Here is a 26,488-nt window from a genome sequence, read left to right on the forward strand (position 1 = left end):
AATAATCAAAAATGTCACAGCTATAGGAGACCAGGAAAACAGGCCTCGCGGGGGACATGTTCATAAGGGATAGGCCAAGGAGCGGGGGTGGGGGGTGGGGTGGGGGGGTGAGCAGCCTCGATGCCGAGCTCCCATCAACCCATTGCTAATTCTCTGTGTACTCTTCTGTAATAGCAGAGCTGGTGCAAGAGCGACACCCAGTTAGGGGGTGTGAGGGGAGCATTGAGCACAACCTAGATGTCCGTGAATAGATTGCAGGAATAAGGATTATAGATTTCTAAACAGCTGAATGACACACAGACCTTTTCTTGCTGAGAAGGATGATTACATATTTAGATACTTCTACTGAGGAATGACCCAGGGTCACTGAAAGTGGGTCTTGGTGGTGAAAATACGGGTGTATCTTTCTTTTTCGTATGCTGGGGGTGGACTGTCGTCCCCCCCCCCATTCCTCCTCAGTGACCCCTTTGCTTGTGTACATTTTATTATTTGGTGGTAAATATGCTATGAATTTGGAGAAGCAAGGAGAGAAACTTAGATTCAGAGATTCTAAAAGAATCCTGTGGTTCAGAAATAACACCCCCCCCAACTCATATAGCTGGACACATACATTTATTTTACTTTCCTTTAAAAAAAAATTAGGGCTGGAGAGATGGCTCAGAGGTTAAGAGCACAGGCTGCTCTTCCAGAGGTCCTGAGTTCAATTCCCAGCACCCACATGGTGGCTCACAAGCATCTGTAATGAGATCTGGTGCCCTCTTCTGGCCTGTAGTCATACTTGCTGTATACATAATAAATAAATAATTTTAGAAAATTAATAAGCATAGCTGGGTGGTGGTGGCGCATCCTTTTAATCCCAGCATTCAGGAGGGGAGGCAGAGCCAGGCAGACCTCTGTGAATTCGAGGCTACCCTAGTCTACAGAGTGAGTTCCAGGACAGGCTCCAAAGCTACACAGATAAAAATTACTACCTGAAAATGCAAATTTGAAAGGGGGAAGAAGAAACTAATTTGAAACATAAACGGAAGAACACACACATAAGCTTCAAGACGTTTTAAGACTGCAGATCTAGGGGTTGGAGAGATGGCTAGGAGGTTAAGAGCACTGGTTGCTCTTCCAGAGGTCCTGAGTTCAATTCCCAGCAACCACATGGTGGCTCACAACCAACTGTAATGAGATCTGGTGCCCTCTTCTGGTGTGTAGGCATATATGCAGGCAGAACAGTGTATACATAATAAATAAGTAAATTTAAAAAAAAAAAAAAAAAAAAGACTGCAGATCTAGTGTAGGAAGTCCCTCCCCCAAGTGTCCCTTTGACCATCTGCAGTCCTCCTGGAGAGGGCACTACAGCGGATTGAGGCACGTGGGAGAGGTTGGTGCCAGATGGGCAACATCTGGACCATGCAGAGAGCAAGGTTAGTTTCTTGCACTCCTTGCCTCCTCTGGTAGCATGTGGCTGCTGGCAAGAGGTGAAACAGCCCGCCCTCCAGGCCTCTTCTGTCCCGTAGGGGTGACTGCAGAGGGTGTGTTATCTTGAAGGTCACTCAGTAAACACTCTTCCTTTCTTAGACTCCATAAGGGGCTGAACTCAGGTGGACCTGTGCCGGCTGCCTACTGTCAAGTTCTGAGTTCAAGGTGGCACACAGCAAGGAGGGCAGTGGGGGTGTGGGGATGCCTGAGCAATAGTGAGGAGGGACTGGGTGTGGGGACGCACTGGGTGTGAGAAGGCACTGGGTCCGAGCAATCCTAGCTCCACACCTTCTCTTGGGCAGGTCTCTCACCTGGGACCTTCTTCCCTCCGCTGGACCTTCTCCAAGAAGCGTCCCCTGACTTCTCTCCCTCTCTCTCACCGTGGCTTCGTTCACCACGCAAACACTTGCAGCTTCTAACTTGCAGCCTAACCCCTGGACACCGGGCAAGTCACCAAGCACGGTCGGAGAGAGATTTGCATCGTCTCAAACTATCTGCCTTACAAGTTCCTAATTAGTCACTGGAGAAACCTGGCTGACTCCACTTGAAACTGATGACGGAAGATAATGTCAGGCCCGAGGGCTCCATCAGCAGCTGGGCACTTGCCTAGCACCCATATGCACTTGAGATCCAGCCCCAGCATCCACAGAAAAGAAAACAGATGCCTATCTCAGCAGTAACAATATATTTTTGACCATGGACGAAGGCACGACTTCCCTTTCTGTGGCTGTCACATGCCCAAAATGTACAACCATAAGTTATTCATGAGAAAAACCTCAGACCAACCCAGATTGAGGGACCCGCCGTAAAACACCTGGCCAGCGCTCCACATCAGAGAAGTCTGGGGGAGTCTGGACAGTGTGGGACCCTTGCTCAGAGTCAGGACCGGAAACAGAGCTGTCGGGAGACAGCTGGCGACATTTAAATAAGGTCTGATAGTGTTAACAGTCTCTCGTGGATCTGAACTCGTTGCTTCTGAGAGCTTTACTGTGATCACGAAACAGTAACATCCAGGGGGGGGCTGGGCTAGGTGGACAGGACTTTTTGTGTGGGTTGTTTTGACACATCTAAAATGATTTCAGACTGAAAAGTTAAACGACATAAAGAAATACAGCCACCCTCTCCTCTATGGAGTATTAGTCCTGCCCAAGCCCTGTTCTGAGGCTGCTTCAGCAGTTCCGACTCCTGCTGTCGCGTGGCCCGACAGATAAGGCTCTTCGTCCTTAGGACGGTGGTGCCCTGGCAGAACCATGTAAAGGTTGAGTGGCACCGAGAGAACATGTGGAAACCACCGGTCAGAGCCGGGATGGTGGAAGGGGTTCCAAAACTGCCACTTCTTTTCCAGATGCTGCCAGATGCCGACCCAGCTAGCTGCTAGGACAGGGCGGCCTGCATCTGGGAGCGGCTGAGAGATGTCCTTGTCTTCCCTGTCCAATGCTAAGGTGTGTGCTGTGATTCCGTGACACAGACCAAAGGCAGAACCTGGCTGGGCGGTGGTGGCACACGCCTTTGATCCCAACAGAGGGGATGGGATTGAGACGCAGAGGCAGCAGGATCTCTGTGAGTTCAAGGCCAGCCTGGTCTATGGAGCAAGATCCAGGTCAGCTAGGGCTACACAGAGAAACCCTGTCTTGAAAAAGCAAAAAGAGGAGGGGGGAGGGGAGGAGGAAGAGGAGGAGAAGAGAAGAGGAAGAAGAAGAAGAAGAAGAAGAAGAAGAAGAAGAAGAAGAAGAAGAAGAAGAAGAAGAAGAAGAAGAAGAAGAAAGCAAGCAAGCAAACTTTATGAGTGCAGAGGCCAATCTCTCAGGCTTATTTTATTTGGAACATATCACTGTGCTTGCTGGACACAGTGGGAATAGCACAGAACAAAGCCAAAGGCTCCTTGCCTTGGTGATAATTATGTTGTTGCAAAAAATATCGGAACTCACGCACATTAACCGGGAAAACAGATGAATCATTAACTACCAGCTAACTGGAGCCAACCGGAGCCGGCTCAGAGCCGCTACAAGGAAATGGGCCCGAGCGTACGCAGAAGAACCAAAGCCTCCTCTCTCAGCCTGCAGCGGGACACTGAGAGACGGAGCCTGTAGTGAACTGTTTGGGGCGGTACAGAACCAAGGGCTGGGCGGGCGGGACCGCGGCATGTTCTAGGGGTTTTGCCAGGAGGCCTCAAGGTCTTGGCAGAGGCAAAGCGCTAGAGCGGGAGCCACTGGGTGGCCAGGGGAAGAAGATGGTGGCAAAGAGGGTGTGGCTAAGGAGGAGGCAACAGGGCTCCGTGCGCGGCGGCGTGGCCCAAGGGGAAGGGGGCCTGGGGTGTTGAGCCTATCAGGTTGAGAGAAGCTGGGGATGGGGGGCTGAGGTCCTAGCTGTGCTGGGACACTCTCCCCAGGCCTGGTGCAACCCCCGACTCCCCCCCTCCCCCCCTCCCCCGCCACCACAGCGTCTTCATATGGCTCTGATGCGGACGGAGCTCAACTCCTCCATGGGTACCGTTAGCCTTGGCCATGTCACAACTGCACGGTCTGTGGACCCCCTTCTCTTTAGTTCTCTCTCTCTCTCTCTCTCTCTCTCTCTCTTTCTCTCTCTCCCTCAAATGAGGATTTTCCTCAGTTCTGGCTTCTGCCACTCTGGATGGCTCATACAGGGGACAGGTCATCTCTAGGTCCTACAAGAACCTCCTTCACCTAGACTTTGGCTTCAAGTCCAAACTACAGCCAAGGCAAAAGCTCAGGCTCCGGATGCACCACGGCTGACCGAGTCTTGCTCCTGCTCCGCGCCTGCTGTGGCTCCCAGAGCTCACTCCCTGGTTTGACCCTCCACCAGACTCTGCCTCCTCCCTTCCCATTGAGTCCGGAGAAAACCCTGCGCTCCCCAGAGTGATCCGGTGGGAACCCCCTACATATCAAGAGCAAAATACAAAAATAAGCCAGGCCATACTCAGACTGTGGGAACCTACACAGCCAGCAAAACAAATGATCAAAAGTAGCACTTAACATGCACAGAGTCCGAAGACGTACCATTAAGGTAAGAGACATGCTGCCAAGCAAACAACCTGACATTTATTGAAATGCCCATGCATGCAGAAGCCCTCCCAGTTCCCATCCAGGATGCCGACGCGTGGTGAAGGACAGAGCTGTTGAAGCGGTCATCATCCTAGGCAGCAGTACTGCTCAGCCTCAGGGAGGTGGTGGGAGGGTGGCCCTTCCCCCCATCTGTAATGTTCTGTTTCTTAAGTTGGGGAGTGGGGAACGGACTGCTTTGTTGGCTAGCGGTTTCGAAGATGCCTAAAGTAACTCATTCAAATCAGGGCTGCGGGCAGCAGTGGCTCACGCCTTTAATCCCAGCACTCGGGAGGCAGAGACAGGCGGATCTCTGTGAGTTCGAGGCCAGCCTGGTCTACAGAGTGAGATCCAGGACAGGCTCCAAAACTACACAGAGAAACCCTGTCTCAAGAAAAACGAACAACAAACAAACAAAAAAACCAACAGGGGGCAGGAGTCCACCTAACAACTGCATTTCAGTCCCCACAACCTCCACAAAAAGCTAGATGTGGCAGCAAACATCTGTAATTCCAGCACTCCTACAGCAAGATGGAAGGTGGAGGCAGGGGACATCTCCCCTAGCTCAAAGGTCAGCTAACCTAGAGCACGCAGGACAACTGTAGAAACAAGACTGCGCCTCCACAAGCGTGTGCTGGCTAGTTTTACGTCGACACACCTTAAAGTCATCTGAAAATGCCTCCATGAGATCTGGCTGTAGGCAAACCTGCAGGGCAATTAGTGATTGATTTGGGAGGGCCCAGCCCACTGTGGGTGGTGTCACCCCTGGGTTCTGTAAGAAAGGAGGCTGTGCCAGCCATGATCAACAAGCCAGTAAGCAGCGCTCCTTCTTGGCCTGTGTATCAGCTCCAGCCTCCAGGTTCCTGCCCTGTTTGAGTTCCTGCCCAGGCTTCCTTAGATGATGAGCAGTGCTGTGGAAGTGTAAGCTGAATAAACCGTTTCCTCCCCAAGTTGTTTTGATTGCGGTGATTCGTTGCAGCAATTAAAAGCCCTAATTAAGACAAAGTGGAAGGAGAAAACTGACTTCGGACAGTTGTCCTCTGACCGCCACCAGAGTGCTGTGGCCTGTGTGTGTGTGGCATGGGGGCCACACTGAGATGATTCTGTGGTTAAGGTGCTTGCTGCCCAATCACATGACCTGGGTTCCATCCCTAGGACCCACACAGTGGAAGGAGAGAACTGACTCCTGCAAGCTGTCCCCTGAGCATACATGTGCCCGGATCACACGTGCCCCTCCCCCACAAGAAGGGTCAAAAACAAACACACAAACACACAACAAAGAATGAAAACCAAAACAGGTCTGTGAATGTTGCCCGGTTGGTAGCATGCTGGGCTGGCAGGCATGAAGCCCTTGCTTCAGCTCTGGCTTATAAACCAGGTGTGGTTGTACACGGCTATAATCCCAGTGGAGGCAGGAGGATCAAAAGCCTGAGACCAGCTTAGGCTGCATGAGACCCTGTCTCAAACAACACGACAAGAAAAAGCTCGGGGCTCCCTGCCCCTGCTCGGGTAGCATTCTGGGCCTGAAATCCCCTCTTTCCTTGTGCACCTAGACTTCTCTACTTCCTGAAGTCCTAACCGTGTTCACTCTTGCTAGGAGAGGTCGCCATTGACAATGCCATCAGAGAACTTCTCCCCTCTGCTCCATCTGGAACCCACAGCCATCCCAGCTCCCCAGCTGGGCCCCCACGCACAAACCTAGTGCCTATGGTTTCCATGGCATCCTACTTGGGTAGTACCTGCCTGAGGCTAACAGGTTCCCACCTGCCCCTTGGGTGGGCTTCCTGTGACTCCCCGTGTCTCCCCTCCGCCCCCAGGAGCTCCTTCACCGGCACGGCACTGCAGCTGGCTTTCAAGAAAGGCTGGCTGGAGATTGGGAAAGGCCGGGGAGGGGCTGGGCATGTGCGTGGCACAGGGGCCTGGCCAGAATGGATCCCAGGCGAGGCCAGGGCTGGCAGACGCAGCAAGCCTAACGGCAGCCAGTTGCCCAACTGAAGTCCTCTCCACCCTCCCTCCCTCTTCTTGCCCCACTGCCCCCACAGACCTGGACAAGCAGGGTATTCTGCCAAGCAGGTCACCCAGATTCACGGGCATGGGTGGGGGCTGTCACTGGGACATGACATCTCAAGGTTGCTTGCCAGGTAGGCTGCATCTAGGGCCTCAGGGCCAGGGAGAAGGAAGACAGAAGGGAACAAGGAGATGGAACACAGGACAGACGTTCCCAAGAGGTCCCCAGGCCCCACTCTGCTCCTGTCCGTAAGGTCAGAGTCACGGCTCTTCCCTGGAGCTCACTGCCACGTCTTTAACAACAGTGTTCAATGCCGCAGCTTTTCTTGTCTGAGCCTGTGAGCAAGCTCCGACTGAGCCCAGTGCCTCCCATGGATTATCTCAAGTCCTCCGCTCAAGTCCGAGGCAGGTACCATACTCCCATCTTTCAGACAGGAAACGGGAGCCTGGAAGAGTGGAAGTAGACCTTGGTGGATCAGATCACAGGACAGGGGACCGTGGGTAGAGATATCTCCCTGGAAGCCTGACCTGGAACCCACTAAAATCCTCCCCGAACCCCAAGTCAGGAGTAGGACTGGATGTGTGGGCCTGAACGATTAGACGGCTACTCCAGTTCCTCTGAAGGGCTTTTTGGAGAAAAATGATAGGTCAGGGTGGCTACACAGACCTGGGCACTTAGCCCAGGATCTGGCCTCCGGGACCCTGAAGTCTGGTAACGCTCTGCCTCTTGTTCCTGAACCAGCCCATGATATCCACGAGCATTCTGCACTCAATTGCAGAGAGGGCAGGGAGCCCTAGGGGTGTCAGGAAGGGACATCTGGCCCAGGGACTTTTGAAAGCCCTGTGAAATGAAGGTTCTTTTGATTCCCACAGGCGAGTGTTGGCAGGTCAGTGGTTTCATGGATGCCCTGGGAGCCCTAGGAAGAGGAGAATTTAGGAAAAGGGGTAGTGACTGGACAGGATAATGTCAGAGTCCCCACAGAAGCTGTGTCCTACGGCCAACCCGTACCCACCTGACTGGGACGCCACGGCGTGAGGGTGGAACCCAGGGCCTGGCATGTGAGAGGCAAGCAGCCTACCACTGAGCTATAGATACCCCAGCCCTTGGTCCCTGGCTTCTTCAGTCCTTATAGATACACAGCCTCTTCTTCTATTGCTGGGTGCATGGGGCAGGGACTTATTCTCCAGCCTCTTCATCTTTTTATTCAACTCTTCTAAAAATTCACGTGATTAATAGAGGTAACACTAACAGCCACACCCCACATGGGGTCCCCAGGCATGGCCAGCTAGCTGGGCTCTAGGACGGCACCCACAGCAGTATATCAGAACAAGCTACTGGAGTTGGGTGTCTAGTCCACATAGAGATGTGTGACTTCTTGGGCCAGGTGTGGTGGCCTTTCATGCTAGCACTTGGGAGCCAGAGGCAGGTGGGTCTCTATGAGGTCCAGGCTGGCCAGAGATACAGAGTGAGATCTTGTCTCAAAACAACCACCACCACCACCAAATTCCCCCTAAACAACAACAACAACAACAGGGGGATTCTGACTCCTTCTATCCCCTCCCAGAGTCTGTAATGCTTAAAGACAGAACCTGGGGCCTGGCACATGCTTGGGCATGCGCTCTCCCGCTAAAGCGCACATCTTTTCCCCAGTCCTGAAATCTGACTCAGCATTTCTACAGCCCGGAGCAGCATTTCTACCCACCATCACCACGTGAGAAAGAAAATCAAGTTTTCTAATTGGTCCCCTGGGGCCCAGGTGGGAGACAGTGTGGGGCTGCTGGGGGAGCAGCCCAGGCCCAGCTACAGAGCTACAGCCGTCCCAGGGCCCTCCTTGGGGCTTAGGATGGTGAAGGGAGTGCCGCCCCCCTGGTTTGCGCTCACAGGGCGCCACTGCTCACCTCCCTGCTCCGGGGCACGGCTTCTCTGGTATCTGAGCCCAGCCTAAGCTCCATGGGACGTCATGGGGACAGACAGCTGACAGAGCGTCAAACATTCCCCCTCTCCCCCCGCCGCCCGCCCTCTTCTGCTGCCCAGGAGAAAACACACAGAGCTGGTTCTTCTTCCCCTTCCCCTCTCCCCAGGGCAGCCCTGAAGGAAGCTGGAGGGTTGTCAAGTGACTGCAGCAGCTGAGCCCAGGGTCCCATCTCTGGCCAGTATGGGGCAGAAGGCAGTAGGATGAGAGGGATTCTGTATCCACAGAAATATATATATATATATATATATATATATATATATATATATATATATGGCAGTCAGGGCCACCTCCCTTACCTCCTTCCCAGCTTCCTTAGGGACAGCGAGACCTAAGACATAACTGTAGCCCAACAGGCAGGCTTGGAGTAGTGAGACAGGGCCCAGGGTGGTGAGGCTGGTGGTCATGGGTATTTCTGGCCAAGACTTGGCTTGTCCAGGCTTGTATGTGACCAGTGATGGGACACACCTAATAACAAACTTGGCATGGCTGTCTGAGGGCTGAAGGACCAGACCCAGGAGGGTCACAGGTCACAGGTCACAGGGTTCTATTGAACAGGATTGGCTCAGGGCCTTAGGAACAGAGAGTCTCTCCCTATTGTGTTCTTTCTTGGGAAGAAACAAGCTAATGAGGCGCTAAACAGGGCATTGGGTGAGGGTTTCCTGTAGCCTCCGGATTGCCTGGAGGTCACTTCCCCATGCCCAGGAGAGGCCAGGGCATGCAAGGTCGGGTGTCTCCTGTTTATTCCCACTGCCACCCCCACCACCCCCAACTTCCTACTCTTTGCAGGCCTCTCCAGAGGACGGCCACCTTTTGTAGAAGGGAGCCGTATGACTGCTGGGAGCTGGGAGCGCTCGGGCAAGATGAGAAACACGTCGGAACTGGCAGCCCCTCCAGCGAGCCCCACCAGAAGGCCTGTGCCCCCGGCCGCCGGCCTTGCCAAAGCACTGGAACCCACTGCCTTTGGATCTCTCCTCCCTCCCTCATTTTCAGCACAGGCCCTTTTGACAGAACCTTGCACTCTAGGCAGGCCTGTGGGAGTCCGGCTGGGAAGCCAGAGCTGTGGCAGCCTGAGCCCAGAAGAGAAAAACACACTGAAAGCTCTCTAAGAAGGGTAATGGCGGCCAGGCCCAGGGGAGGCAAAGGTGGATTGGGACTAAGGAGGTTAAGCCAGCTTCATGGAGGACATGGCACCCATTCTTCCCTCCCTCCCTCCATTCAAAAACATTGATAAGGGTTGCCCATGCACCAGGCATTGCTCTGGAAGCTAAGGTACAGGAGGAACAGTTTTACTCTTGTTTTGTTTGTTTTTTTTTGAGACAGGGTTTCTCTGTGTAGCTTTGCGCCTGTCCTGGATCTCACTCTGTAGCCCAGGCTGTCCTCGAACTCACAGAGATCCACCTGCCTCTGCCTCCCGAGTGCTGGGATTAAAGGGGTGCATCACCACCGCTGCTGGGCTCAAAGTTCTTCTCTTGTGTGGCCATATTTGGGTGAGAGGATCGAAACAGTAATCAAAGGGACAAGTCAACACACACAGCACATCACGTGCTGTCACCTACTGCTGAGACTGAAGCTGGCCAAGGGGAATGGGAGGGCAGGGCCAGGGACAATGCCATACGCATGTGAGGCGGTCACGACGGGGGCAGGCCTCCGGAACAGGTGGATTCGGCAGAGGTAGAGGAACAGGTGGATTCGGCAGAGGTAGAACGGTTTAGAGGAAGGACTGGCTGGGTAAGTAGTTCCTATGGCTGAGAGGTGAGCAGGGCACAGAGAGCCAACTTTACCAGAGGGGGGGAGGGGATGGGGGAGGGGAAGGAGAGGGGAGAGGGGGGAAGGGAGAGGGGAGGAGAGGGGAGGAGAGGGGAGGAGAGGGGAAGAGGGGAGAGGGAGGGAGGAGATACTGCTAGAGGGGTCTGAGCAGATAAGTGACATGTTTCTGATTTTTTTATATGTAATCTTGGCTTCTTACAGCTACTGTGGGCCTGCTCCTGCTCCTGTGTGGGACTCAGAGGACCACTTGCAGGAATCACACACTCCAGTTATGAGGCTTGAAATCTTGTTCACCGAGCCCTCTCAGTGGCCCAAGATTCTGACTTAAACCAGCAGTTTCAACTGAGAATACTTAGGGATGCTGCCAGCCGCCTCTCCTATAGCCCAGCTCACACTGATCCAGCTGTGTATCCCGCAGCCCAGCTCACACTGATCCAGCTGCCTCTTCATCTAGGCCACAAACAAAGGGTTCTTTACTCAAGGGTCCTCATGCTGGGGCTTTATGCCACCCTTGACATTGGGTCAGTGGACCCTATGGGCCCAGACAAGAGCCTTCCTCTTTCAGAATGGTAAAAATAAAGTTCACCGGGAGGACAGTGGATTTGATCACATTGGGGGGGGGGTGTCAAGAAAGATCTGGGGATGGGGCTGGAAAGATGGCTCAGTGGTTAAGAGTGCTCGCTGCTTGTCCAGAGGACGGGAATTCGGTTCCCAGTGCCTTTATCGGGTCTCGCAATCGCCAAACCCCCAAAAGGAAAGAATGTGAAAGGTCCCTCGCCTCCCCTCGACAGGCAGGCTCTCCACAGAGCTCTGCTCTGCTCTGCCAAACCCTCTCCACACCACCAAGGAGGGGAAGGGGCAGAGGGAAACTGAGGCTGATGCAGAGGTCCACATGAGGGAGTCTTACTCTCCAGATCACAGGCTCCTTAGCTGCACCCTGACACCCCTGGGAGCTTGCTACACCTTACCCCTGCGGTCTGAACCCTAGCTCACATCTGTTCACACATCTGTCTCCTTCTGGGCAGTGGGGTGCCAAGCCCCTGCATATACCATCCAAGCATCCTGTTGCTAAGATACAGTCTTAGCCTAGGAGATCTTTCACTCTTTTTTTTTTAATGTAATTTTTTAAATTTTATTTATGCGCATTGGTGTTTTGCCTGCATGAGGGTGTTGGGCACCCTGGAACTGGAGTTACAGACAGCTGTGAGCTGCCCTGTAGGTGCTGGGAATTTAATCTGGGTCCTCTAGAAGAACAGCCAGTGCTCTTAACTGCTGAGCTGTCTCTCCAGCCTCACATCTTTCTTCCTTTTTTTTTTTTTTTTTTTTTTTTTTTTTTGGTTTTTCGAGACAGGGTTTCTCTGTGTAGCTTTGCGCCTTTTCCTGGAACTCACTTGGTAGTCCAGGCTGGCCTCGAACTCACAGAGATCCGCCTGGCTCTGCCTCCCCAGTGCTGGGATTAAAGGCATGCACCACCACTGCCCAGCCTCTTTCTTTCTTTTTTAAAGAGTACTTTTGAAAAAATTTATGTGTGTGAGCGCGCGCACACACACACACACACACACACACACACACACACGCACGCACGCACGCACAGTTACTCAAGGAAACCAGAAGAAAGTGTCATATCCCCTGCTGCTGGAGTTAGAGTTGCTACCTCACTCTGAAGGTGAGCCGTGGAGAACACTGCCCACGTGCTGTTCCCAGGGGGGACTCCCAGTCCTGACCTGGGGCAGCTAGGCGTTATTGGATGAGAGAGGTGTGGTGGTAATCTAATTGTATTGAAATATTATTTTGATTTGTACTGAAATATTAATTTGATTGTATGTTAATAAATAAAGTTGTCTGGGGGTCAGAGCTATTAGAGCCATAGCAAGAGTGTGGCGGTGGTGGCACACGCCTTTAATCCCATAGATATCTGTGTGTTCAGGGTCAGAGCTATTAGAGCCATAGCAAGAGTGTGGCGGTGGTGGCACACGCCTTTAATCCCATAAGATCTCTGTGTGTTCAGGGATACAGCCAGCATTGGAGACATATGCCTTTAAGACCTAGGGGGCTGTACATTCAGACAGTGACGAGGCAGTCATGTGTTTGGGTTTACAACCAATGAGAAGGCAGAACAACATACTTTAAAAAAAGAGACCGACAGGAAGTAGGTCTCTTTTCGCGAAGCTGGGACAGCAGGAGGAAGGGTGAGATTTTAGCTCTGAGCTCTGACTTCTCGGCTTTCTCTTTTACATTGTTTCTGTGTTTCTTATTTAATAAGACGGTTGGTTACATCTACATCTGGCGCCCAACGTGACAAGAATCCATTAAAAACTGCTTGGCTTGGCGGCAGGTCCGCTTTCCCGCAAGGGCGGCAGGCGGCCCGCGGCGGCGGCGGCGGCAGCGGCGACACACGGCGGCCGGCGGCGATCGGCTTCTTAGTCCGAGCTGCTGGCGTCCTAGTCCGGGTAGCAACTTCTAGCCCGGGCCTAGGTCTGTGAGCAGCTTGCCTAAAGCCGGTGCTACAAACAACTCAGACCTGCCCTGCCGAACAGGGCCCTGCCTGTAAAGCCAACGCACGTGGTCGGAGCTTAAGGAAGCCAGACCCAAGCCTTGACTCGGCACAAGAGGGAACACGTGGCTGCATTTAAGCTTTAGCCGGCTACGCTTTCTTGTGCGTTCTCTCTTTCCTCTCTCTCCTCTCTCTCTCTCTCTCTCTCTCTCTCTCTCTCTCTCTGGATTTACACCTGGGACACTAGGTGGCTGCTTTGAAAATCCCCTCGGATTTCTACTGTTCTACGCAGATTTGGTAAGTCATAATATATCAGATATTTTAAAGGAAACTATCTAAAAGAGAATTTTTTCCACATTAAAAAACAAATGGGTTTTATGTGTACATTGGAAGAAAATTGGTTTTTGTTCGAAATTTTAGGCAGTCTGGCAATGGAACAACTATATAATATTAGTATTGGTGGAATTATGCACCTCATCACTATAATAATCCACATTTTAATATTTAAAAAGATAGTCAATTTAAGTGCCAGGATAACAGCGTTAGAAGAACTTGTTAAACCTGTAAAAATTCAGACAGAAGAAATTAACAGTGAAGTTGTTTCAAGTCGGGATCATAAGGTTGCAGAAAGAAAGCCTGTTTTCACACAGTCACCCTTAATTTATCCTGTAACAGTACAGCAGATGCCTGATCAAATGGCTACACAAAATACTTGGGCTCCAATTGAAATGTTGGATTTAAAAAGGTTTAAGGAGGCAATAGTATCTTATGGCATGCATTCCCCATATGTAAAGCAAATGTTAAACACTTGGTCAACATATAATAGGATAGTACCACAGGACTGGCGGGACCTCGCACAAGGTGTTCTGGAACCCAGCCAGAGACTTCAATTTCTGACTTGGTTTAAGGAGGAGGCTAAAAACATAGAAAAACAATGGAGGGATAAAGGAGTACAAGTTTGCCAGGATCAGCTTATGGGCGAAGGCCAATATGCTTCAGCACAAGCACAATGTTTATATGATGTCCAAACCCTAATTTTATGTCGAACGGCAGCCTTGAATGCATGGGACAAAGTTGAGGAACCAGGAAAAAAATCTGAGTCATTTACAAAGGTGAAGCAAGGCCCAAAAGAGTCTTTTACAGATTTTTTACAAAGACTGGCTTCAGCAGTAAAGAGAACGGTCTCGGATTCAGAAGCTGGTAAGGCAATAATTGAATCTTTGGCCTTTGAGAATGCGAATGCAGCATGCAAAAGAATAATCAGGCCATTAAGGGCAAGATCTGCACCTATGGAAGATTGGATTAGAGAAACAATTAATGTTGAAGCTGATGAGCATGATGATACATGGGTAGGAGAAGTAATTTCAAAAGGTTTGAGGAGTGTTAGATGTTTTGGATGTGGAAAGCAAGGACATTTGAAAAGGGACTGTAGACAGGTCATTTCCAGAAACAATGTTTCTTCAAGGAACAATGGCAACAGAATGCCCCTTCCTTCTGGAGTATGCAGAAGGTGTGGTAAGGGAAAACACTGGACCAACGAATGTAGATCAACAAAGGACAGACAGGGTAATCCTTTGCCTCAGTCTTCGGGAAACTCCCAGAGGGGCCTCAGGCAGGCCCCCAGTGCAAATCCAGTTCAAACCTTTCCGGCAGCCATAGAGGAAATGCCTGCTCTGGAGAGCGATTAAATAACCAAATGCCTATTGGAATAAATCATGCTGGTCAGAATGATGAAACAGAGAGAATAGAAAATTCAGGAGAAAACATAAAGAAAATTTTTTGGCAAACTTCTATTAATGAACAAAGACCAAAATTAACGATAAAAATAAATGGTGTTTTGTTGTCTGGTCTGGTAGACACAGGTGCGGACGTTACCATAATTGCACCAGAATTTTGGCATCCAACTTGGCCTCTTCAGGAGGTAAACGTTCAACTGTTAGGAATTGGGACATTATCTCAGGTGAAACAGAGTGCAAGATGGCTCGAATGTATAGGTCCAGAAGGACAGAGAGGAAAATTAAAACCATATGTGGCTAACATAACTATGAACCTGTGGGGTCGAGACTTGTTGCAACAATGGAATACTCAGATTAACATCCCTCCAATCTCAGAAACAAATCATAAACTAGCACATGTTACTGAGAGAAATATTAGAAGATATTGTTCTAATGAGTGGTCACCAGCCATCCATATTATACAAGAACAGGGCACAATAACTGATGATCTTCCAAAGACACCAACAGCTCTACCTTTAAAATGGTTAACAGACAAGCCTGTATGGGTCCAGCAATGGCCTTTAACAACAGAGAAACTCCAGGCTTTAGAAGAGCTGGTAGAAGAACAGTTAAATGCTCAGCATATTGAAGAATCAACCAGCCCTTGGAATTCTCCTGTATTTGTTATTAAAAAGAAATCTGGTAAATGGAGAATGGTAACAGACCTTAGGGCAATTAACAAAGTAATTCAGCCAATGGGTTCTCTACAATCTGGGATGCCTTTGCCTACTCTGTTACCAAAAGGATGGCCTCTCATAGTTATTGATTTAAAAGACTGTTTCTTTTCAATACCCTTACAAGAAAAAGACAAAGAAAGATTTGCTTTTACAGTGCCTACTTATAATAATTCTCAACCGGTTAAAAGATTTCAATGGAGGGTCCTCCCACAGGGAATGTTGAATAGCCCAACTCTGTGCCAATATTTTGTACAACAGCCATTGGAAGTGATACGTAAAAAATTTCCTAAATCTATAATTTATCATTATATGGACGATATTTTACTAGCTGACTCAAATGCAGATACTTTAGAAATAATGTTTGAAGAAGTAAAGAAAATTTTGCCTCGCTGGGGATTACAAATTGCTCCTGAAAAGATACAAAGAGGAGATTCTATTAATTATTTAGGATATAAAATAGAGCTACAAAAAATTAGACCCCAAAAGGTGCAAATTCGGAGAGATAGACTACAGACTCTTAATGACTTTCAAAGATTATTTGGAGATATTTCTCATCTACGAACTATTGTTGGGGTAAAAAATGATGAACTGACTAATTTGTTCAAAACCTTAGAAGGTGACAAGGACTTAAATAGTCCAAGAGAATTATCACCTGAAGCTGAGAAAGAATTAGCCTTGGTAGAAAAGAAAGTGCATGAAGGACACGTGAATCGTATTGATCCAAAGCTGGATTGCATTTTGGTTATCTTACCTTCTAGGCGTTCTCCTACTGGAATATTAATGCAGAGGGAAGATATTATATTGGAATGGATATTTTTACCAAATAAACCAAATAAAAAATTAAAAACTTATGTGGAAAAAATCTCTGACTTGATTTACAAAGGAAAATTGAGACTTCGTCAATTAGCAGGCATAGACCCAGCAGAAATTGTCGTACCATTAACTAAGGAGGACATTGAAAAATTATGGACAGAAAGTGAACCTTGGCAAAGAGCTTGCAGTAATTTTTTGGGAGAAATTAACAGCAAATATCCCAAAAGCAATAGAATTGATCTTATAAAGAGAGCTGAATGGATCTTGCCTCGAATTGTACGGCAAAAACCCATATCTGGAGTTCGTACATTTTATACAGATGCCAACAAAGAAGGAAAGGCAGGTTACAAATCAGAAAATTTAAGTAAAGTGGTTCAAAGTCCGTATAATTCAGTGCAAAAATCAGAATTGTATGCTATTCTGTTGGTATTAATGGATTTTTCAGAACCTCTCAACATAGTAACTGACTCTCAGTATGCTGAAAGAGTGGTGTTACATATTGAGACTGCAGAATTTATCCCTGATGCTTCAGAATTAACTTCACTATTTATTCAATTACAAGATACAATCAGGAAAAGGAATCATCCTTTATATATAACTCACATTCGATCCCATACTGGTCTGCCAGGCGCTCTAGCACAAGGCAATGAAGAGATTGATAAATTATTGATAGGAAATGTGCTGGAGGCCTCAGAATTTCATAAAAAACATCACGTTAATAGTAAAGGTTTAAAAAAGGATTTTTCCATAACCTGGCAACAAGCCAAAGAAATAATAAAGAAATGTCCTACTTGTTCCTTCTATAATCAGACGCCATTACCAGCAGGATGTAACCCAAAGGGTACTCAGAGAAATGAAATCTGGCAGATGGACGTGTTTCACTTTGCAGAATTTGGAAAATTGAAATATGTACACCACACTATCGATACTTATTCAGGATTTCAATGGGCAACTGCTTTGAGTTCTGAAAAAGCTGATTCTGTAATCACTCATTTGCTAGAAGTTATGGCCATTATGGGTATACCTGCACAAATCAAAACTGACAATGCTCCATCATATGTCTCTGTTAAAATGAAACAGTTTTTTGCTTATTACAATATAAAGCATATTACAGGCATACCACATAATCCTACAGGTCAAGCAGTTATAGAAAGATCAAACAGAACTCTAAAGGATATGCTAAATAAACAGAAATGGGTAACAAAAACCCCCAGAAATAGACTGCATAATGCTCTTCTAACTTTGAATTTTCTGAATGCCAATGAGAAAGGAACAACAGCTGCAGAGAGACATTGGATAATAGAAAAAACTACAGAATTAAATCAGCCTATATACTTTAAGGATGTGCTGACCTCAGAATGGAAACCAGGGTATGTATTACATTGGGGACGTGGTTTTGCTTTTGTTTCTACAGGAGAAGATAAGCTGTGGGTACCATCAAAATTGATAAAGGTTCGATTTGAACAAGAGAGACCTCTTAATTAGAGGAGGTGATAGTTCATCAACCAGCATGAACATCCAATTTAAACTAACTTGTATCAATAAAACATGCCTTTTCATTTCATCAGATAATAACTTGCCAAAAAGGAACATCCCCAAAATTAGTCTTGGGGAAAGGTTTTTGTTTTTGTCTTTTAGGAGAATGAAGGTTAAGGAATCTGAAGAACACTGGACAAATGAGACAACTGAAGAAAAGGGACAAATCATCTATCCCAAGAAACAGAGTGAAACGGTGTATGGGTATATATTATCTAAAAAAATTTTATGTCTTCCTAAATGTTTGTTTCTGCTTTTCTCTAAAGATTTAACACTCTTGGTTTTCTAATAGTCCCAGTTCAATTAAAATTTAAAGCTGACTTTGGAGTTGGAGAATGGCTCTCTCCTTCTTTAAAATCAAGCATGTTGTTAAAAGGAAAATGCAAACTCCCTGTATCATGCCAGAATAAGAGCCATCTTCTGCTATGGTACAGGACAAAAGCAAAATTAATTAAGGGACTATTCTATTACTAATCTCAACTCTTTGATTCTATTCTGATTCTTTAAACTTTTCTCAAAGTATAAATTTTATATCAAAATTTACAAGATTAATATATATATATACATTTTAAACTTTGTTAAGATATGAATGGTCACATAGAGTACTAACTAATTCTAGAAAAAAGGCTAGCTGCATATATATGTTTTTGTGTTCGAGTCTCTTATCAGTTTTCTGCAGGAAATCATGGCCAGGCCTAACATCAACTGAAGTCTCCAGAAAGAAGATGGGGCCCCACAGCAACAACAATTCCACGTGGACAATAATAATATCATTAAGCTGACAAACATCATCCACAGATCAGCTTTGAACTACAAGGTGCTCAGAGCAAATTTGAGATGACTAGCTGAGATGATCCAGTCTCAAAGACTACTTGAATAAGGACTTGAGATAAACCCTGAACTTTGGCATTATACACAGACTGGATAATGAAGGATATAGTTACCTCTCTTAGAATTTGACAATTAACCTAAAATTTTTCTTTCAGGATAAAGAAAACTTCGCCCATACCCAGCAGGAAGCAAATTTAAGAATACGACGCCCACATTCCCAAAGAGGTGGTGTGGGGCGGGTGGTTTTTTGGTCTTTTTAATGGGTTTTGGGTCTGGGATAATTTTCAGTATTTAGGGGGGTTGGTTACAAGTTATTGTCAAGGGTTAGGAAAAAGGCTAAGCAAAGGAGATTAGATTTAAGGTTCTTGTTTAAAAAAAAAAAAAAAAAAAAAAAGAAAGAAAGAAAGAAAGAAAGAAAGAAAGAAAGAAAGAAAGAAAGAAAGAAAGAAGAAAAAGAAAGAAAAGAAAGAAAAGAGAAAGACAATTACTAGTTTTAAATACTTTACATTGGATTGAATTGTTTTATATTGTACACAAATTTGAAACTGATATTGTTAGAAAATGCTATATGTATATTTCTAATTGTATTTATTCCATCCATTTAACAATGTAATGCAAATTTCTGATCCTTGAATGTTATTATTATCAACTATTAGGATATAAAGAAATGAAAGCTAGTAGTTAGACATTATCATAGAACTTGTAGTCATATTAGATATGTTTTAAAAATTGAGCAGAGATGTTTTAGACAGGTCATCTTCAAACCCTTCAGAGATCTACAGAATATGGCATTTAAAATGTTTTAATAACTTAGAAAATTTTTCTTTTTTGAGACATGTCGGCTCCTGGCAGTACCAATCTACTTTAGAGAAAATATGGGCATTGAAGAAACTGCATATGGAGTCAACTTTCATTCTGGCAAAAGTTAGCCACTGGACAACAAAGTATCCTCGAATCAACAGGACAAAATGGACAGACAGATCACGAAACAAGGGACTACTGATTCTTGCCAAAACAAGTGTGGTTATGGCTTTATCAAAAGGCATCTTCTGAGGCCAGGACAATATGGCCCCATCCCTGAAGTGGCCTTCGCATCCGGAAAAGGTACGGTGCCCTTTTCTTCGAAGGCAGCTTAACAGGCAGAGGGCCGATGGATTCTGTTGTACAATGGAACAGCAGCTGAAAGCTCATGCCTCTCAAAAGTAGACTGGCATTTAATAGAGGGATGTGGAGAAGAAGGGGATGCTGAGATGAAGCCATATATACACAGCCAAGAAGAATGGACAGCTGAATTAAAAAACTGTCAACAATTTCCAGAATTTAAAATCCTGAATCATGACAGGACACTAGTGGAATTCAGGTGTTTCTGGTACGTGGACTGCTCTCACCCAATGTGAGGTTGAACTGTTGACCTTGTGTACATCCTACTTCACAAATGAGTCTGTCAGATACACTAAGCCTATAGGCTGAAGATGATGCCCCAACACTGCAGAGAAACCTCAGGTGACTGCCCAGGCAGCTGGCTGTTTCTGTCAACTCACAAAATTTTTTGGAAGTTGCTTGCATGCACTTCCTGTTTTTATTTTTGTTAGCTACTATTATTCCCTTCTTGGGTCTCTGAGGGAGTTGAAGATTAGTTAGTTATGGTTGAAGATTAGTTAGTTATAGTTGAAAATTAATTAGGATAGAAAGTGCATTAGATACATCTTGGATTTACCAAAATAGGATAGATAATGGAATTATTTTCTCTGATTTGTCAAATACCTGTTTAGGTATTTATTACTTGTATATATTGTATATAGTTATTGTACTTTTGTATATAGTTTTTCTTTTGTTAGTCATAACCTTTTGCTTTTTTTCTTTTTATTAAAATAGAAAAGGGGAAATGTGGTGGTAATCTAATTGTATTGAAATATTATTTTGATTTGTACTGAAATATTAATTTGATTGTATGTTAATAAATAAAGTTGTCTGGGGGTCAGAGCTATTAGAGCCATAGCAAGAGTGTGGCGGTGGTGGCACACGCCTTTAATCCCATAGATATCTGTGTGTTCAGGGTCAGAGCTATTAGAGCCATAGCAAGAGTGTGGCGGTGGTGGCACACGCCTTTAATCCCATAAGATCTCTGTGTGTTCAGGGATACAGCCAGCATTGGAGACATATGCCTTTAAGACCTAGGGGGCTGTACATTCAGACAGTGACGAGGCAGTCATGTGTTTGGGTTTACAACCAATGAGAAGGCAGAACAACATACTTTAAAAATACGAACCGACAGGAAGTAGGTCTCTTTTCGCGAAGCTGGGACAGCAGGAGGAAGGGTGAGATTTTAGCTCTGAGCTCTGACTTCTCGGCTTTCTCTTTTACATTGTTTCTGTGTTTCTTATTTAATAAGACGGTTGGTTACATCTACAGAGAGGGACACAGCATTTCCTGGTGGTGGCCGGATAAACTTAGAAGACAGTTGTGAGAGAACTTGAGGAGGACATGCGCCCCCTCTCCTGCCAGTCACAGGCTACCACACAAGCGATTGCTGTCATTTCCAGATCATGTACACGTGGGTTCATTCAGCCTTCACAGGAGCCCCAGAAGCCAGACACTCACACCATTCCCCATTTTTCAGGCGCAAACAAGCCAGGCTCAGAAAGGTTATCTGCCCAATGCCACGTGCTCAGCAGACAGCCGAGCCAGGATACAAACGCTGACTTGTCCAGCCATCCCATCTCCTATAGGCTTTGCTACTCTGTACCCTGTTTCCCAGAGTCCCCAGTAAATGTGCCTAATGTCAGCCCACATCTGGTGGATCTACTCTCAGCTGAGCCTAGTTATTCTCATGCCTAGATAATGGTGGCTACTGAGGAAAGCCTTTTCTGAAATTATCATGACTAATGATGACATGAACAGTTCCTCTTTCAGTCACCGCTTAGGATTTCATCATGGTCCTCCTCACCACATCGTCGGCTTATGGAGGTATGGACTCCTCCTCCGTGTCCATCCTTCCTGCTGGCTTGGAGGCACCTCGAAATAAAACCTACACATTTGCCACGTTTCCTGCTTGTACCCCTGCTCCACTCTGAAGGTTAGCGGTGTCTCCCCTCAAGGGACTGTACTGATTGTTTCCCAGACCACAGAGCAGCAGGGTCTGGAAATCCTATTCCAGGCACACCCTACTGCTCTGCAAATTTAGAAGTTGATTCTAATGCAATCTGGAAATGCAGACAAAAGAAAGCCCCATAGAACCACTGAATTCTTAAAAAAAAAAAAAAAAAAAAAAAAAAATTAAGATTTTATTGTGAATGGGTGTTTTGCCTGCATGTATATCTGTGCGTCACGTTTGTGTCCAGTGCCCTCAGAAGTGGGTGTGAGAGCCTCTGTAAGTGTAGTTATGGGCAGTTGTGAACCACCATGTGGGTGCTGGGAACCGAGCATGGATTCTCTGCCAGAGCATCAGCGCTCTAAACAGCTGAGCCATCTCTACAGCCCAGAACCACTTCATTCTAAGCGTGGTGTGGTAGTGCATACCTGTAACTGAGCATGAGACTGGGGCAGTGTGGCTGGCTGAAAACTTTGAAGCAATCCTGGGACATAGCAAGATCCTATCTTAACCCCTAATAATCTCCTCCCCCCCCCCCCAAAAAAAAAGAATGACAAAGAAGTTCCCCAAGAAATCAGAATTAAGGGATTTGAAAAACTCCCAAATCCCAAGTCTAGAAATACTCAGACTCTCGTGTTGTGATACTGTGATTATTGGCATTCTGATCCTAGAAATTCTGATTCTAGTTCCTCACGGAAACTCCCGTTTTGCCACTTCCTTGGGCCATTTGTTATGACTCCGGGCATACCAATTTCGGATGCTAAAAGTAGATTTAAAATCCTTTCTCTAAATAGAGCTACATGATCCCCAGGAATGTTGTGAAGAAAACTAAAAACCCAAACCAAAGCGAATGCATGCACACACACACACATGCACACATACACGCACATGCACGCACACATGCACACACACATGCACACACACACACACATGCACACACACGCACATGCACGCACACACGCAAGTGCCAGTGCACAGCCCCCAAATCTAGTGACTAGGGGGTGTACAGATCAGTGGTAGAGCATGTTTAGCATTCCTGAGGCTTGATCTCCAGTGCCAACCAAATGACAAACAGACCAAACACCCCCTCCCAGAATCCAGATACAAAAGACAATGATAGACAGTTGGAAACCTTGGCCTGCACACACTTGTAAAGACAGCTCCTAGGAGGCTAGAGGGTCACAAGAAACCAGCCTGGAATACATAGGGAGGCCGGTCCTACCAAGCTAATCAGCTAAACAAACAAAAACTGCCACTCATTACTTTAATGCTTTTTACAAAGTATTGGTTTGGGGGGCTGGAGAGATGGCTCAGAGGTTAAGAGCACCGACTGCTCTTCCAGAGGTACTGAGTTCAATTCCCAGCACCCACATGGTGGCTCACAACCACCTGTAATGAGATCTGGTGCCCTCTTCCGTATACATAATAAATAAATAAATAAATATATAAAAAAAAAAAAAAACAAAAAAACAAAGTATTGGTTTGAGCACTATCTAGACTCTGTTCTTCAGCCTCCGGGGCTTTTATAGCTCTATTTTGGAGACTGTGAATGGAGCTCTGGGCCTGAAGTTTTGGGGAGTAGCCGAGGTGGTCTGAGGAGGGAGGAAGGGTGAATTGCACAATGTCTTCTCTGAAGCTCTGCAATTCCCAAGCTTAGGCCCTCCCAGCAATCTGGCCACAGGCCTCGGTTCCCATCCTGACATCACTGTCCCTAAATTGCGGTTTGAGGTCCTGCCCGATAGACAGACCCTCGGAAGCTTGTCTTGGGGGGGGGGGTTCTTCCCTGCTGCTGATTGCTGCGGAACAGTGATGATTGTTATCACTTTTGCCAGGGCCCCTTAAAGGAAGGGACAAAGAGAAGGAGGAGAGTTGGCTGGGAAAAGTCACTGGAGGTCCGTGGCTGGCAGTTGGGTCAAATTTCACAGCCGAGGGCTTTGGGGGCCCGGTAGTGAGAGGCAGAGGCAAGGGCCAGATTGACCTACAGAGTTGAACTTTGCAAGGGACAGAACAATCTACCTAGAGTTGTGGAGAGTTGGGTGATAGGCAGGACAGGGCACACGGAGGAAAGTTAGACGTCCGGGGCATGCTTTTACCCTTGAACCTGCCAGGGAGCCCTGTCTGCTGACCTCTGCCCTGCGGCCAGGTGCGCGCTCTTCCTGCACCAGGTCCCGCACTCCCCGCTTTTCCGGCTCCTTAGGCTCCAGCGTCTTACTTGGCGCTTTCTCCTACCCTGCCTACACTTATCTGCGCCCCTAATCCGCTCTTCCCACCCGGCCCATCCCAATTCTTGAGTCCTCCAACTCTTTCCTTCCCTCACTCAGCACGAACTCAGGGGCTTCTCCTGCCCGTTTCTCTATCCTTCTGCTCCGGTTTAGGACCGCCTAGTCCAAGCCACCCTAGAACCCCCGGTGTCCCTTCCGCATCCCCTCTCCCAGCGTGCCCGCCTTCCCGAGCCTTGCACGGATCGGAGGGAGCCGGGGCACTAACCCGATTCGGAAGAGCAGCCGCTGGCTGCGCGTCATGAGCAGGCCGTGGAAGCCCCGCCGCGCTTGGCAGCCGCGGGGACTCAGGAGCAGCACGAAGGCGAAGAAGAGAAGCCCGCAGCCGGAGACCCACAGCCAGGGCGCGGGCCAGCTCTGCCAAGCCATGCTGGGGGCCGGGACCGGGGGCGGGGCTGAGCGTTGCTAGGCGACGGTCCCCGCCCCGGCCCCCAGGCGCGGAGAGGCGGGACTCCCGGCACCTGCGCGCTAGGGGGCGCGGACACTTGGCTCCTCCCATTACTTCTCATTGTGACCCGCCCCCTCGCCAGCCGTGGCCTGGCACGCGCTGCAAATCCCTAGCTTAAAGACAGACGGGATCCTCCCCTATCTGGTGAGTCTGGAGGCGGAGCTCGAGCCGGCTTAACCCGTGTGCTAATCAGGGTCCACAGTGGCTAAGAATCCTGCGAGAGGACACAAGCCAGACCGCCCTCTTCCCTTGCAGGGGACTCTGGGAGAGGACCTTGGTGTGGTCCTCCTGGTGATGAGAAACGTTAGACTCCTTAACTGGAAGGAACCCGGGAGTTCATTGCATCTTCTTCCGTTCATTTATTCATACACTAAATTAAAGGCATTGTGCCAGGCTTTGAGGCACATAGAGGTCAGAGATGGGTCAACGGATAAAGACACTTGCTGCCAAACCTGACGACCTGAGTTGGAACCCTTGGACCCACTTGAAAAGAGAGAACCACGCCCCCCAGTTGTCCGCTAACCTTCCCAGAAGTACCATGGTGCTTGAGCCCACCCACACAAATACCCAGTATCCAGGCTGGGCAGTAGTTTGGCGGGGTAGCATGTGCCAGACCCTGGGTTTAGTGCCCAACATGGAGGATGGGAGCATTCCTGGAGCCCGCTCTATGGAATACGGTGACGAGACTAAGTCGGCAGACAAATAATTGTATGTATATGTATGTGCGTGTGTGCTCGCAAACATGTAGAGAGATGTGATGAGAAACTGTGGGGCTGACAAGGAAGCAAAGGGGGAATCAATGATACGGGGCACAGAGGACACGCTGAGATGGGGAGGGCACGTGGCACTTCACCCGTGTCTCAGAGATGAAGAGGTCCACAGTCCACAGAGACTTCATCAAGGTTATGCAGCCATGGCTGGCAGAGCCAGGTCCAGACATCCTCAGGTCCATGCCCGACCTGATTTCCACATCCATGTCTCCTCACCCTGTTCCGACTGCCTGCCTAATGACTTCTAGAAGCTGTTCTGGTCAGCGGGGTGGAGGTGGGCGTGAGGAGCCAGTGTGGTGTAATGTATATATGGAGGCTGGAGCCAGGGCTGGGCTGTCTGGATTCGGTCCTGCCTAGCCCTCCAGCCCTCTGCAGGAAGGGAAGGAAATGCTGCAAAGCTCCCCCATCAAGCTCCCCATCACTCCCACTGGGAGACAGGCAGAGGGAAGCAGGTGAGGCAATACTCTGTTTTCCTCCCTGCTTCCTGTGCTCAGCCTGACAGCCCCAGATAACCAGACCCCACATCACGTTTTCCATCGCGCCCTCTGTGGGAGTCGGTCCCCAGTGCCCACTGTGCAACTGGGGGTTCCTGTGTACTGTTCTGTTCTTCAGCCTCCTTCACCTGGGTGGGTTAAATGGTTACCAAACCATGTTGTAATTCACCCAAACGCTGCTTTAACTTGGAAGCCCCAGGCAGTCGGAGTTTCTTTTTTGTTTTTTTGTTTTGTTTTGTTTTTTGAGACAGGGTTTCTCTGTGTAGCTTTGCGCCTTTCCTGGAACTCACTCTGTAGACCAGGCTGGCCTCGAACTCACAGAGATCCGCCTGCCTCTGCCTCCAAGTGCTGGGATTAAAGGAGTGCGCCATCACTGCCCGGCCAGAGTTTCTTTTTTGTTGGGCCGTCTTGAGTGAGGGACGCAACCTGTAGCCTGCAGACACGCCCTCCCTGTCTCTAGCCTGCGGTTCTAGCCCAGGAAGAGTTGATGCTGCCAAGGGCTGGGGTGAGATGAAGACCAAGAAGCAGATTCACAGAAGGCCTGTCCAGTTCGGCAGAGTTTGTGTCTCTGTGTCTGTGCATGCAAAACCTGAAGGGCTGCGGGTCATTGTGAACATACCCTGCTGCAGGGAAGGTGCTGTGAGGCCGTCTTACATGGAGAAAATAAAACACAGTCCCTGTAATCTAAAACAGGAATTGCAGACTCAGGCATGGCCTGCAGAAAATACAAACAACAGAATCTTAAACCTCCGGGCGCTTGCACACACAGCCCCTCCCCGCATACACTCATTAACGAATTCGTAGATAATAAACTCAAGACGCTGTTTATGGAGTCCTTGGAATCGAGGCAAGGCTGGGATTAGGGAGTGAAGGGGAATGGCTGTGCAAACTCATGCAGGCTCCGGGAGCCATCCTCTCCCACTCTGGACTATTTTGGAAGATATTCCATGATTGCTCCCAATCGGCTGTAGTTCTCTCTCCTGCCCATGAGAATCTGCTGT

The 26,488-nt window shown here is 48.1% G+C and overlaps 1 protein-coding gene across 2 annotated transcripts in view; it reads right to left on the bottom strand.

Annotated features, from left to right (window-relative positions):
- The window catches only part of Pnkd (PNKD metallo-beta-lactamase domain containing), an 85,199-nt gene that overhangs the window by 8,878 nt on the left and 49,833 nt on the right, over positions 1–26,488 (bottom strand). The window contains exon 1 of one of the 2 annotated variants that reach the window (XM_006972199.4): positions 23,984–24,203. The exons of the other annotated variant lie outside the window; for it this stretch is intronic. Coding sequence (XP_006972261.1) covers positions 23,984–24,144 — 161 coding nt within the window. The 5' untranslated portion in view covers positions 24,145–24,203. Of the gene's footprint in view, positions 1–23,983; positions 24,204–26,488 lie in introns of those variants that run through there. 2 annotated transcript variants of the gene reach the window in all.

The sequence above is a fragment of the Peromyscus maniculatus genome, chromosome 13 (assembly GCF_049852395.1).
Source record: "Peromyscus maniculatus bairdii isolate BWxNUB_F1_BW_parent chromosome 13, HU_Pman_BW_mat_3.1, whole genome shotgun sequence".
NCBI lineage: Eukaryota > Metazoa > Chordata > Mammalia > Rodentia > Cricetidae > Peromyscus > Peromyscus maniculatus.